This window comes from Echeneis naucrates, chromosome 6 (genome assembly GCF_900963305.1).
Source record: "Echeneis naucrates chromosome 6, fEcheNa1.1, whole genome shotgun sequence".
NCBI classification, from domain to species: domain Eukaryota; kingdom Metazoa; phylum Chordata; class Actinopteri; order Carangiformes; family Echeneidae; genus Echeneis; species Echeneis naucrates.
In genome coordinates, this window is record NC_042516.1 from 18749713 (window position 1) to 18764667 (window position 14955).

Consider the following 14955-nt stretch of genomic DNA (forward strand, 5'->3'; position numbering starts at 1 on the left):
ACCATATCACATTTAGGTCACCTGACCTAACCGTGATGACGTGTTCACCCAAAGTGAGCCGGGATTGGCTCCAGCACCCCACGTGACCTCTTCTTCAACGCCTGTTGATTTGTTAATAAAATAATAATAATAAAATAATACCATGCTTTGTTGCTGAATTTTTGTTGTGTATATGCTACATTTTAACAGTTTTACAGTTGATCGATCAATTACAATTATGTAGACCTATAGCCTATTTTATGGGCATGTCGTGCAAGAGATAACAGATAATGTGTAAAAATATTAAGTGTTCAGTGAATGGATCATTGACTTTCGTATAAATCATGCACTTACTTTGAACTAACCCAGGACATAAACTAATTCCCAACCCAGTTTCCCAAAGGGTGGCCAGGATGAGCGTTTGTCATGTGAGTGTATGTTCATTATAGTAAAATGGACAAACTTGTGTTCAACGAGTTCGTGGATTCTGAAAAATAACACCTTTGGGTGTTTCCGAGGAGCAGAAATATGTCATTCGCAGGCGCTCCGCCCGTTTCCAAATAAATGGTAAGCAATAATTACGTTATACGTCAAAAATAATGTCATCAATTCGTCAGTCGAGCATGCTAACCAGTTAGCTAACCAGTTAGCTAGCAGTCCATTTCGAAGCGACTAACTAGTGTAAGTGATCCGGCGGTAAGGTTTACTTAACAGCTAGGCTAGCTGGCATCCATTGACACAAAGATGACAATGAATGGCCGAACAAATGCATTCTCTTTTTTTTTTACATATAATAAATAACATACCAGTAACCTACACATTGGCTTGTTATAGCAGTGTTTCTATTTGCGTTTCTTCCTTAACTACGCACGGTAACTTAGCAACTACGCACGACTCAGCAGTAAATCAGCGTAAAGGGGAACCGGAACTTGGGGGGGAACCAAATCGGTTGACACACCGTCTCCAGGTCGCGCAGCGTCACTTAGAGTCGATAAAATGGATAAAAGTGGAGCATTTACTTCAAACCGGATGTTGGATTTGAGGAGTTGGGAGGAAACGTCAGAATGAGTACACCTTATTTTTTGTTTGGTTGTTTGTTTGTTTGTTTGATTGCAGATGTGTAGTCTTGATTGGGCTGTTTCTGACAACGCTTTCAGTATTAAATTAATTTAGAGATTTATATCCCCTCCCCTTCCCCCTTCACTTCAGTGAGCCCCCTTTACTCCAAACCTTCAGATTAACATTTGTTTTAGTGTTTAGTGGTAAAAGGGCAAAAAAAATGTTAGGATTTACTGTCAGAAAATCTGGTCCAGACATTTATGTTCGCCCCAGAATGACTTGCAATAACTTTTAGGATCCCCTGACTTTTCATTTGAAGCCAGCATTCAGGTGGAGTTTAGGCATCTCCTGGACCTTTACGACCAAATGGCCACAAAGCTGCTGACTGTTGCTTTTAGCTGGAGGCAAAGAGTATATTGTTGCTTGTGTTCATTTAATTTGGGTTTGACCTGCAGTGAGTGCTGGCCACGTCTGAAACAGGTGACATTCACTTGCTGAACTTTTCTGCTCTTGTGTTGCTGATATGATGCTGGCTGTTCATTTTGCTCAATATGGCTGATGTTCATGTGATGGCTGAATGCTTTCTTGCGATGTTAATTCGTTGTATTCGTGAATGTTCATTTCTGTTGCTGTGTGGCTGAAATAATGCTGGCTGCTGATTTCTGCTCTCTTTTTTTTTTTTTTTTTTGAAATTTTCCTCATGTGCGATACGGTGCTTTTGATTTCTGGCATGCAGAGCATGTGTATTCAGCTCAACTGGTTTTGTAGCGCCCTTTTGTGTTTCTCAGTTTGCTCGACTGTTAATTTCTTGATTTGAGACGCTTTGTTCAGAAATGCCTGCAGGATGAAAGATGCTCTCTGAATAATATGTTCCCCTCATTGTCTGTGTGTCCTGCTTTGCAGAAGGAGAGCCCACACATAGTAGATTCCATACAATAGCTGATGTGAGGCGCTGTGTCTAATGTGGTTTTGGGGGTTGGAGGGCTGTATTACTGTCACTCCCAACACGCTGTTCAGAATTTGGTGCACACTCATGAGGAGTGAGGTCGGGGCTAGGGCTTCAATGGCAAAAATCAACTCATAAGAAATCAGTTCCATGTGAGTTGGCTGAAATATTATTTGGCTGCCATTAAAGACTTAGAGAAAATTGATGGCTTGTGCACACCAGGCGAATGTTTGTACTGGGCATTATCACAAGTTAATTTTTCAGTGGTTTGCTGATTTACAAGATGTGAAACTATAAAGTTTTGGCATAGAAATCAAGATATCCAAAAGGAAGAATATACAAAATACTCATCGTGTTATGGCACATGTCCACATTTTTCTTTTGGCCCACCTGGGGCTGGAGACTTTACTTTTACATCCTTGCGCTGTGAGGCTGCGTTGGTTGGGGAGGAAAGCAGGCCAAGAACTACTGCTAGAGCATTTGGCAAAGCACACACTGTGCTGGAGGAACAGACAGGGTTCAGGTTTGCCTTGGGGCCCACTCTGTTTTCCAATGAAGCCCACACTTGAAGTCTTCTCTATTGAGGTCTTTGGGAAGCCTCACATGTGGTCACAAGCTTTCAGAAATCAGTGGCATTGACTCTTTGAAGAAGTTGTGTAATTATATTTGTTTAAATCTCTTGTGAACAGCGTTTACCTCAAAAGCATAGGACCGAATATAAGTTTTGCTGAATTCACAACTCAATATTTTGAGCAGTGTTTCGGAGGAAGTAATCGAAACACGCATGTAATGAGAAGGATCATATTTTAGCTTTCAGCCTCAGTAATTATACAGTCAAGAAACAATACGTCAATAAAATGAAGTGAACATCAACATGAGGGAAATCCAACTGGAGAAAACCGGAGATCTGAAGCCAAAAAAGTGTGGGAAAGCTCTCTGTGAAAGATGTACATAATCCAGCTTGTAAGGCTATCATTTGTGGTTCTCTTGCTGATTGCAGAAAATGTCCCTTTATAGATGACGGCATCTACCGTATAGCTTCATCCATGCTAATTAACCACTCCTTTAAATAGTTAAACTGTTTTCATTTTATTGCAGTGGTCATATTTGAATATTTTGAGGAGCATAAACAACTCCTTTGGTTATTGTAACAATAATTACCCTCAGTATGGTAAAATTTTCTTCTTTTTTTTTTTCACATGTGTAAGCTTTATTAAGACTCCCCATAAGGTCACCCATATGATTTATATCTGGATCGTTCCATCCCTTTTCTTTGACACAGACGAGCTGTTCTATCTCAGCTCCTCTTTCACAATTTCTAATTTTAACTCCTTGCATTTGACCTCTGCTCCAAAATGCTTCAGTTTTCAACAGCAAGTTTTCAGAGCTGCCAACAGTTCTTTGGCAGTCTTTCCACTGTTATGGTGTGCCATGCCAGGTTGTTGTTTCCGGAGTCAAATATTCACAGAAGTGCTGTGTTACAATTAATATGAGTGACTGTCATGTAAACAGCGCCCATCATCACAGAGATCTCTTAGCGGTCCTTCAGCTGAAGAATTAAAATTCCATTTGTGCTTGCAAAATTTTTGAGGAGAAGCATTTATTTTTCATGTCATATAAAAATCTGACATTTCTGGAATGTCGCCCTTTTTTCCCTTTTACTCTCATTCATGTCACCCCTTATCCAAAAGCGGGAATGTGCCTTCAATCACCATTATTCAACGCGGTTTTTAAAAATAGTTTGTTCCCATGGCAGTTTCAGAAGCACCCGGTTCCTGATGAGCTCCAGATGTTGTCCAGATGTGCTCTGCAGTGGGCAACACTAGTAGGCTTAGGCTTAGACGGGAACACACCACCACCGTGACCACCCCGTTTTAGAGCCAAAGCACAATTTGTGTGCCTACTTCTGAAGATGGCATGATTCATATACGGTCGAGTTAAAGCATGAAGGCTCAATGATGAGTCCAAAAAGTTTGTATGAAATCTTCCTTCTCTGATGAGTCACTCGTTGTGAGAGTGAGTCAGTTTTTCTCAGTAACACTGGATGCCTTTTTCATTTTGCTGCGAAAGTGCGGCAGGCCACAAACTTTGTATAAATCGTACGAAGTGTCAACAGCACTTTTCAAGACTTCGTCTTGTAAACACATCGCAATTTAACATTAGCCATTTTCTCTAAGCTTTGATATGAAATGAATTTTCGTGTGTGTGTGTGTGTGTGTGTGTGTGTTTTGCGAGTATCAACAACTCTCTTCCGATAATCCAGCACTCACTGACTAGTTTGGCGCCTCTCCTTATGTTGATGCGTGGACATTCAGTGCCCCCCAGTGGAAGCAGGACTACATGCCGTTGTAAAAATTTCACCTGCTCATGTTGACAGCAGTACTTCAACATTCAGGCAGCATTAGGCCTACTCCTTTGGATGACTTAAAATGACCTTTATAGTTCTTTGCAAAAGACATCCCACCATTTTCTCTTATTTACAGCTGCATATATTACATATTCTGCTGAGACATTAATGTTGAAGGTACAAGTAAAACATTTAACAAGAAACAATGTAAAACATCAATTTAATTTTCCACCTAGCATACCCCACCGAGGACCTATATTTTTAACTTCCAGCATTCACATAAGTTTAAAAGTTTACCAGTGTGTCATTCCAAAGTCTTTTGGAGGATCAAGTTTGTCCAGTCCAGTCCAGTTTGACCTGATGACCAGCTGTGCTTTCTACCATAGCTCTCCTCTGTGTGTCTGCAGTCAGAGAGGGCAAATCTCCCTCACCACTTCATATAAAAAAAAAAGTCCAACTCCTTTGAATTTGCAGTTGGAGAGCTTGTGTCAGGCAGCCAGTCATGCCAGCCTCAAATTGTTTACTTCCTCCTGAATGGAAAAGACATTTTCAACAGTCGATTATTGCTGACTTTGAGAACCGCAGCTTCTGTATTCTGTGTTTGGTAATAAGATGCTTACAGTAAAAATGAATGCATGCAAAACCTGAGACATGCTTCACTTACCTGCAGCGCGGCTTGTTTGTCCCTCTGCTTCCTGAGTTCTTCTTTCACTTCCTGCATGTCTTGCCTGATCAAAAGAGGCATAATTAGAGAAAAAGAGACATGTCTCTTCTAACACAGCCAACCAGAGCTCTGTGATGTTTCCTAAGAAACAACAGTCAAGGCAAAGATCAAACATTGTTGAATTTGTGCACCTTTTAAGCGCACAACTTGTGTTTCTCCCACAGGTTTGGAGTAGACACTTCCTGTGTGTGCTGTGTCTACAAACATCAGAACCTCAACTGGGAAGAGAAGAGGCGTCTACACCATCTCAGGACTGTTCTGATATTTGAACATTTTAAATAAAGCCAAACTGTACTGTTTAGGTAAACACTCATCAAACGCTCGGGTTTTACACATGCCCATGCCACAGATGAGTGTTACTCACTCATGACGTGTCTGTAGCAGCTCCAGAGTCATCCTCAGCTCCTTGATCTCAGCCTGTAGGCTTTCCACAGTTGGCTCTTCTTTATTGTTCATAGCTACTTTGGGCGGCGCCGGTCGAACGGGAGGCGGCGTCTTGGGTCGAAGCTCAGGCCTTGCAGGTGATGGCAGGAGATTCTCTGTGCTCTGTGATGAATAAGACCAATGAACTTCACCAGCTTCAGGCTAAAATGCTCATGCAAAGCATTCAAAACAACATAATAACCGTTGTTATGCACAACCAAGAGAAAAATGAAAAGGTGCATCCTTTCCAGAAATTAGTCAGTCACAAACCTTTTGCAAGCCAGGTAATTTGTCTAGTTGGAGCTTTTTTGGCAATAATTCTGATTCTGTCTGGTCACTGGCACTCTGGAAGAGAATAAGTGACAAATTTAATGACAAACGTGAAATGATTTCTTACAACCTTCACATTCCCAGGTATGCTGGTCTACCAACTGTCTTTTGATCAGATGAGTACAAAGCATAAAAGGATTTTAGCGAGTCATTTAATGAATAAATAAGTTTATTTCCCTGAATGCCCAGATGATAACTCAAAGATCAGGCTGAAACTTGTACTCCATTTAAGGAGAGAATGCAGGAAGTTCATAAAAACTTGGGGTGTGTCTATGACGAGAGCGTCTTCTGTGGTTCAAACACTTCACATGGTTGTGTTGTCTTCTTCCATTGAGCTAACAAGCAGAGAGTATCTTATCTCTTAACCACTTATGATAAATTCTGCTATATGACTGCTGGACCTTAGAACGTGGGTGAGTCATGAACGGGTAGCACCTCGAAAACATTTACCACCGAAACAAAATGGAAAACATTTTATGTTAAGTTAATGTCATGACAGAAAAGATCTGACATGGGAAATAATTAATGTATTCCCAAATATGAGAATGCAAAATTTATACCACCCCCCCCCCCCACCCCACAGAAAAAAAAAAAATAATAATAATAATAATTACAAGATATATATCCTGGCCCATAATATAACAAAAATCTAAAGTTGAGGGAAGCCGCATTATTGCATTTCAAATTACATAAGTCATCTTAAGAAATAGTGGTTAGTTGTGTTTCTTGCCACAGGAAGCATTTATTATGCAACCTTTCCTTCCATGTTGTCAGATAACTGTGTTACAACAAGTTTGGTCTGCCACTACAGTGGACATACTTGCGGTGTTGCGAGCAAGCCAGACGGTGGTCTTCTCTGAGGGGGTTTGGCCCTGTTTGCCGTCGGATGGCTCAGCTTCTCAGTCTGTAAATCCAGCCCATCAAACTGATCAGCTTCCTTCTCCTCGGGGTGTTTTGGAGGAACTGGGGCCACGTCGCCATTGGTTTTACTGAAAATGGGCAAAAAAAACAAACAAAACCGAAACATAATTTTCTGTCTTTTCATTTATATCAGTCTTTTACTGAATTTTATGAAAATGGAACACGTGAGGCAACTTAAATGAAAGTCTGCTTTGTAAAGTGGTTTGTAGTTTATGTTCTTGAGACGTTTCCAATCTCCTGAACTTTGTGCAGGTGCAGATTGTGGCAGCTGAAGTCTAGAAATTATTCTTATTTTGTTCCAGCATACGTTTTATTTTCTCAGCACATATGAAATGTTGGCAGGTCTGCGGAATCACAACTCAATACCCTTTTTCATACAGAGTTAATCTGATGTGAGGCTTTTAGGAACTCACCTTAAATGTTTCAGTGACATGAAGAAGAAAATCTTTCCATCCAAACATACAGTATTTGCTTTGAAACATATTTCAGAAAAGGTTTTTCTCCATGAGCAGCCGTCTAAGACAGGGCTGTTTTTGTTTTTACAGTTGTGTGTGTGTGTGTGTGTATGCTTGTGTGTATTTAACTCAGGAAACAGGAAATGGGCTGCTCTCGTCTGTTTAGGCCCAAACTGACTCATCCCAGAGTTTCCACTGAGCCACTAAAGGTCGGGCATCCTGGCATTCTTCTGTTAAGACACCATGGCAACTGGTGGCGGCAAGCAAAACCTTTAACATCTAAAGGCTGCACTGCCAGTGCCAGACCACAGAGGAGAAAGTGTTCCTGACATTTCCTCAAAGGCTTTTTTTGCTTTTAGAAAGGGTGCAAATGAATCGCTATTCACGTCTGCAAGTTCGGGGGACATGTCACCCAGTAAGACCTAAGTGGTTTTGTGTGTATCAGTGGTGTGAAAGAACGTCAGGTCTGTTTGGAAAAACTCACTTGGGTAAAATCTTGTGCGGTTTGTCTTTGACTGGAGGTGGAGTGGGCTTGTGGATGGATGGCAGCTTGACTTTGGTTGGAGGATTGCTTCTCAGATCCTTAACCTCTGGTTTGTCATCTGTGAAGCAAAGTCAGCACATTACTGCCAAAGCATTATTTGTTTTTAGATGGCTGGGTTGTGTTTGAAGCCAGGGGCAGTTATACCTTTAGTCTTTGCTGGAATGACTCTCTCCATCGCTGGTGCCTCTGTGTTTACTGAAAAGAACAAGAAACAAACAAACAAAAATAAATACAGACTGAAAAATGACCTCAAAGCGAAAAAAAAAAAAAAAAAGAAACATAAAAGAGATTAAAAAGTGCTATTCATAATAAGTCTGTACATCGAATGGAGGTGTGGCTAATTATGATCCCCTTTCATACATTCTGCTTACATTGACATAACCTCTTGTAATAATGTACTATTGTTTCCATTCACTTGACTTAGAAGAGCAATTACAGTGGCAGTAAATAGCAGAGGCTCGTTTTATTAGTTAGAAATAAAAATTTGCATGTTTATATCTCAGTAAGCTTTATTCTTTGATGTGGTGGAGGAAAAAAATGTATTCTACAAAATGTTGCGTGGTAAAGCAAAGCCTGCATCCAGTAGCACTGGGCCTCAACAGGTTGAGAGAGAACAGATGCTTAAATTAGGAAGTTTCAGTTAACGCAAGGTAGCATGATTCCTGTTTGTGCCTGAAAATGAATATGTTTGAGGTATCTGGTTACAGCCCTCCTAAATAAATACAAGCACGAGTAGACAAAGTAAAACTGCTCTAATGCAGCTGCTTTCAGAAAAAGACTTGAAGGCTGAGGCTCGGAGATTAATAACCAAAATAAGAGCGCAGGAAGCCTACCTTGGCCGTTCAAAGCATTGTGTAACTTTCCCTCTTTAAGCAAACCATCCACACAGCAGCAGTAACTCAGAGTATTGACTCTTGTGCTGGTTGTGAAAATCTCTGTCACAGAACTCTCCCCTCTTTGCATCCCCACCTCCACCCCCCTTGTTTCCTCCAAGACTCTTGAACTGTGTCACGTGATCCGTCTAACCATCCCCCATTTCACTCTCGTCTGAGACTTCCTGTGAGACTTCTTGTGAGTGATACTTCTAAGGGGAAAATTTGCTGTAATGTAGCAGCGATACAAACTGCGAACTGTTTAGTTTAGGTGATGACTTTGAGTGGCTGAGCAGTTAGTGACCTGCCTGCTGAACCAATAGATTTTCACGCATATGCATTTTGACTTTCCATCATAGAGTTCCAAGGGGAAACAGATATTTGTGGGTTTTTTGGCAAAAATGTTCTAAATGTACAACTTGCAACACTGACAGCATTCTTCATCTTAAACTTGACGGTAAACCACATCCTGTTCTGTGCAGCCTGCAGACTTGATATCTGATTTTTTTTTTGTTTCAAATGCTATTAATGAACATTTATTCTCCTTTTAAGTCAACAAGCTAAAAATAGAAGAAAAAGGAGTTCTGAAAAATCATTCTGTATTAATGCATAACAATAATGTGAACTTCTTTAACCTGGAGACTGGTTTAAGAAATACAAATTCTGAACGCTGGATTTCCCGGTGAGGTCCAGTTTTTGCCAGGCAGCAGCAGAACTACAGTGACATTACTCAAAATGTGCGACGGGACAGATAACATCAGCCTAATCTTAATGGTACTGTAGTCAGCTGAATACTTGAACACAACAGTTTGTATGCAATTTTTTGGGGGGCAAAAATCAACGCTGTTAAAATCTAACGATGACAACTGTGCTATCGTAAAGTGTTTTCAAAGGAGTCAATGTAGTGAATTAGCCTTATATATTAAGTGCCTGAAAGTGACCAACTTAAAATGCTGCTAATTTTTCAACCTGCTAAAACAACAAGCCATCACTGTCCAGGCTGTCAGCACAGTGCCAGGCCATAGAGCTCTGAGGCCAGAAAGTCAGAAAAGAGCCTCTAAAACATGAATCTTGGCTTTGTCTCTGTTCCTCTGCTGCTGTTTGTGTGATCAGGGCTGTTCTCTTACCTGAGAGGCCGCTGTTGACGTTGTGTGCAGGCAGTTGGCTTGCGTTCCCAGACTAGAGGAGGAGAAACAGAAAACTCAGCAGGCTGGATAAAATGTGCATTAAAGACACCTCCATTCTACACAATATTTCCACTGTGGGAATTTTCAGTGAGTAACTCCAAAAGAGAGGATGTTGAAGACAACACTGAGTCACAGCGTGCAGGCTGCAGACTGAAGGTCAGCTGAACATAACCACACAAAGTACTGATGTGAAATAGGTACATTAGTTACAGTGAAGCACGTCCTTAGATTCATGGCACGGCAACAATCAAACGCCACTCGACTCTGCCAAAGGTCCAGTCCAGTGAAGATAAACTGTGTTGGACACTTGGACAGTGTGTCAGGTCCACTCACTTGCAGACTGTCCACCGGGGGAATGACCATCACAAAGTTATCAGGGAAGAAGCCACAGCATCCGTTCAGTTCTCCCTCCCACCAGCCTTCATCCTCCGTCTCCTTCAAATGGACGTTAAAGAGTCACATTAAAAGCTCAAACGCCGTGCTGTCCCTTGAGACCCGAGGTCACCGCACGGTCAAGCAAAAACACAGCTGCTTCATCAGCAATCAACAAGAGAAAGCAGATGAAGGAATGTTTCTCCATCATAATATCTTGATTTTGATGTGTCATTTAAACATGCGTGCCTTCTTGTCTTAATGTTTTCCCTTAATAGGGCCACAACTCGTTTGGCTGGATGAACAAAATGCCAGCACGTTCTTGGACAGAAATAAAATTGCATCCAGATGTGTTTTAGACTTTGACATCATCAGGGCGAAGAAACATTAACACAAGTAATGACAGTAAAATGTGCTCAGACCTTGTTCAGTATCAGAACAACGTCTCCTTTTTTCAGATCCAACTCGTCCTCTGCTTTGGCCTTGTAGTCAAACATGGCCTGGCAACACTCTGTCACTGAGGAACACACAATGTGAGAGAGAACATGTTTTCTAATCTTGAAGAAATCAAGTATTGTTGAACATGTGATTGGATTTCAGCAGTGAAGACTAATCTTATCAGCTGTATGCGCAAGCTTCACTAAGTCAGAGTGAACTGCTGATCTCTGAGTGATATCCCATTATGTTGTAAGAAGGTGCAGTGATTGATCAAGAGCGGTGACAGGATGTAACCTCTCCCCTTTTACCAGGTGAAAGTGCAAAGTTACCACTTGGAAAGTTGACAGTGTGTCAGTGTCGGTCTATAAATAAACTCGTCTGGTTGCTTTTTGAAATGCCATTCAAAATCAGAAGCACGATCAAATATGAGGAAATTATCTCTTTGTTTATTTATTTATTTGCTGAAGAATGTATAAACTGCATTTTTGAGACATTTTGTTTTGAGAAAAAAATTGTCAACTTACTGTTTTCTTTCTTCCTCACGCTTGTTCTCTGAGATAGCTTCATGGAGACGCACAAAAAAATTAAGTAGAAGGAAAATTGTCTATGAATGTTTCAGAAATTCTTTTTTTTTTTTTTTTTCTCCTAGTATTACATACCCCTTTGCTGAACATGGCATCTGTGAGTTTGGGTCTCATCTTGGCCTCACTGTGCTTGAGATCTATAAAAAAATAAACTAGTGGCTCAGCATTTGTTTTTAACGTTTAGATTTTATGAAAAAATTAATAATGAATGGAAATACTACAACCTTTAAGGGGGACAAAGATTTCTTCTACAAAATTTGAAGGAAATGCTCCCACTTTGCCGTTTTTCATGCCCATCCACCATCCATCCTCAATCTGTCATGTAGATGGTGTTGGAAATGTGTGAGAGAAGAGAGTAGTCATAATATTATCACCACATAAACGGAGGGATTACATACATTCTCTGATTATCTGATGGCTCTAACATCTATTCCGCCCATCAATGGGAAATCAGGAGCTTTTCTTTAAAGCTGTGATCCTTCTGACAGACACTTTGTCAGCCTGGCTGCCAAATACAAAGGAAACCTGTCAATTAAACAGTGAATAAATATGCAAACCTCTTCGTTATTTAGCCTCTGGGAAAACCGACTGTATAACTATTTCACTAATGTTCGGATTTGCATATACCGCTCAGATTTTTGGCTATTGAGAAACCACTAGAAAAATACTTTGCTTTGGGCAAGTCAACAGCAGTCTGCTATGACGAGTGCGAGCCCCTGTTTTGGGTTGTTTGAGTTTAAAGCTGAATGTTTTCGCAGCGATTTGAAGGGACTTTACCTCTTTCATGATCTCAATGGTGTCGCCAACAACCAGCTCCAGCTCATCCTCGTTCATGGGGCTGTAGGCGAAGACAACCTCGCACTTCCTCGTCTGCTTCATCTTCTTTGCTGTAAACATTAGCACAGCGGCCACATACAGAGAGGGGAACAGATGAGAGGAGTTTCTAATCTATTGGTGGAATTTGCAGGTGAAGAAACTAAAGCTCAATAAAGGCACGTCTAGCTTGATGAAAAAGCAATATGTTCAGATCTTCAGGATACCACAAATATGACGGAGCGTCGTCTTGTTTATAACCTCAAGGGGTCTGTGTTTGCCCTTATATGCTCTGATTTCATATTGTACGTTACAGTGAGGTTTCATGTTATGAGGATGTGGTTAATACCTTCACAGTCAGCTCCTTTCTCTACTGTCCTCCTCAGTGCATGCACTGTGCTGACCACAACAAAGGTTTCAATAACATTTTGTAATGATTTCAGTTTATTCTGAGTTGACTGTCGTGCAAGCTGAGATAAGGGGTTCATTCATTTATTGTTGTCTGTACAGTAGATCTGAGTATGTGAAATGTAATAAAATCAGCCAATAACTCTAATTAATTGACCCATCTTCCAACAAAATTATATTAAGGTCCACTCAATTGTAAGCTGTAGTTGGTTTTATTTTGAAATAATGGCTCATGTTGTTTTGCAAAAAAGTGTTCTTTCTCTACTTTCAGACCCAAGTTGTGTTTTTTGCTGCTGTTGTTGTTGGCAAAGAAAATAAAGGTTGATTTTAGGAGATTTTAGACTGAGCATTGTACCTTTCCTGATGCTTCGCGGTTCCCTTTTGCCGCCCCCCGTTAACGAGAGCGGTACCTCCTGGAACAAACAAACAAACAAAAAAAACGCAAAAAACATTTTGTAACACAAGCAGATGTAGGTGAACAGCATAGTTACAGCGCAGTGGTGTGACAACATACTTGGACAAAGTTGGCAGGAAAGATGCCTTTCTTTCCTCTCAGCTCCCCCAACAGCCACCCTTCCTCTCCAGCCTTGGCAACATTCTTGACCACATCCCCCTTCTTCACTGTGAGCTCATCTCCTATGGTGCCTTCGAAGTCGATCAGCACCAGCACCTCTACAGCGGTGGAGCCGTAAATGGGGCAGAAAATTAGATTCTTTACACAGAGGCTGCTGAACTTGCCTTGATGTGCCCAACATTTTCTAAAGCACTGGAACCCTTCACCAAGGATACAGGCGGCAAGTGAATCGGTGTTATTACTGAGAACCTTTCCAGCTTTCTTTTGTCAGGAATCATCTTCTGTTGATGTATAGTAAAAAATTAGGTAGCTAGCACAAAAGCATGGACTGCATATGTCAGACTATTCAGTGTCCGTACGCCATTGTTTAAATGCACAACAGAGCATAGTCTCTTAAATCACCTAAACAACACGGACCAACTTTTTCAGCCTGAAGCTGCCTGAGGCTGCTTGTGCTTTACCATCAAATATTTCAAATATTCAAAACAATGAAGTACAGTAAATACAACAAAAAAGTACAGCTATTGTCAGGAAAAAAATACACAACACTGACTCACCCATGGTGTCTTTGATTCGTTCTCCCCCTTATTTGAATATGTAATTTCTTCACAAAGCAGCAAGCAAACTCCTGAGGAGGAAGAAGAACTGAAAGAGTGCAGCTGTCTAAGACTGATTCGGCAGGCAGGGCCCTTCTTCCTACTTGTCAAACATTAAAGTTGAGCAACTTTTCCTGAGGCTAGTCATGGCAAGTAGGATAGATCATACTGTGCAGAGAGAGAGAGAGAGAGAGAGAGTGTGCAACAGAGAGAGACAGGAGGAGGAGTAGGAGGAGGAACAGGTAAGACAGGTTTATAGCAAAGCTCATAATAAGTGGGACTTCAGATGATAATATAGTTTGTGTGCAGCATGAAAGAATATCAGAGCACAAACGTCACCGGTCGCACTTTAACTCTAGTGTTTCATCTATCTTTCATATAATAGCTACGCATATGAAAAAATTATCAGTCTCATTTATGTTTATTAGGAGGAGTTCTGTTGAATGTCTGTTTGTAATGTTTTTGCGTGTCTCTTGAGAACAATTGGTTGATCATTTATGGAAAGCAGAACTAAGGTATGCAAGACTGAATTTTACAAACATAACCAATTTGCAAATAAAATACACTTCCTTCAAGCCAACGAAATGTAATTATTACCTTTTAAGTTGTATGGTAGGTGGGGCTCTCTCTCTTTCCTTTGTTTTGGGTTGGCATTAGTCACAATACATTGTTATGATTATAGGACATGGAGACCAGCTGCACTTCCTCATCTCCTCTGTTGACAAATAGGTTATGGCATTTGAAGCTGTCGATAATAAATGTTAATAAGAAGTGTTTTATCTTTTTAATACTGTCAAAAAAAATCTATTGAATTTTATTAAGTTAGAAGTTATTATATATGGATAAAATGCCTCAGACTGCACTAAAACAGTGCAGAAGGACAAGAAGAATGCACTCCAGGATACATCATGGGACAAAAAAGTGTCACTTACACAATTTGACACTGGATAATTGAAGCTTTGATGGACAAGTGCCCAGTGTAGGGGCATCTGAGAACATCATGAGAAGCCCCCATCTTCCCCGAGTCCCAAATAGCCACCATAGGAAAACATTTTAAATGTCCAGTAAACAATAATTAAATGGTTTAAATAAGTGAAATAATATAACCAACATAGAGCGTAACGTCAGGGCAGACCGCAGCCAAAATAACGAAAATAAAAAGTAAGTAACTAACTGAATTGCATGCAGCAAAACAATAACAAAAACTTCTCTCCCTACCTAAATAAACGGGAGGAAAATAGTATTAACAAAGCTGACAGGTCATCCTTAGCACTCAACTGAAACTAACACAAAGGAAGGTTGACAAAGATCAACATGTGGCCGGTTGGGAGAGGAGGGAGCTGAGAAATGTCTGCAGCCCACAAGCAACCGCCATCTTGGCTC

The 14955-nt window shown here is 40.7% G+C and overlaps 1 protein-coding gene across 2 annotated transcripts; it reads right to left on the bottom strand.

Moving 5' to 3' along the window:
- Positions 1 to 4534: 4534 nt before the first annotated feature.
- Positions 4535 to 13732, bottom strand: sh3d21 (SH3 domain containing 21). 2 transcript variants are annotated; one of them, XM_029505243.1, is made up of 17 exons: positions 13534 to 13728; positions 12917 to 13074; positions 12758 to 12815; positions 11959 to 12068; positions 11406 to 11496; positions 11257 to 11318; positions 11122 to 11158; positions 10582 to 10676; positions 10121 to 10222; positions 9728 to 9779; positions 7873 to 7923; positions 7669 to 7786; positions 6629 to 6797; positions 5749 to 5823; positions 5420 to 5601; positions 4996 to 5059; positions 4535 to 4861 (listed from the first exon to the last, which is right to left on the bottom strand). In XM_029505243.1, exons 1-17 carry the CDS (start codon positions 13535 to 13537, stop codon positions 4832 to 4834), a joined length of 1458 nt encoding a protein of 485 aa, XP_029361103.1. In that variant the 5' UTR covers positions 13538 to 13728; the 3' UTR covers positions 4535 to 4831. The 2 variants fall into 2 exon arrangements, with proteins under 2 accessions (XP_029361103.1, XP_029361104.1); XM_029505244.1 differs by lacking the exons at positions 4535 to 4861; positions 4996 to 5059 and having other exon boundaries at positions 5521 to 5653; positions 13534 to 13732.
- Positions 13733 to 14955: the final 1223 nt, after the last annotated feature.

Bases quoted from the DNA above. Each gene is read 5' to 3' on its own strand.
- sh3d21 (XM_029505243.1), bottom strand. The intron at 10,677-11,121 runs GTAAGTTGACAA...TGTGTTCCTCAG, and splicing joins CGTGAGGAAGAAAGAAAACA to TGACAGAGTGTTGCCAGGCC. The intron at 5,824-6,628 runs GTATGTCCACTG...ATTCTCTTCCAG, and splicing joins GCTTGCTCGCAACACCGCAA to AGTGCCAGTGACCAGACAGA.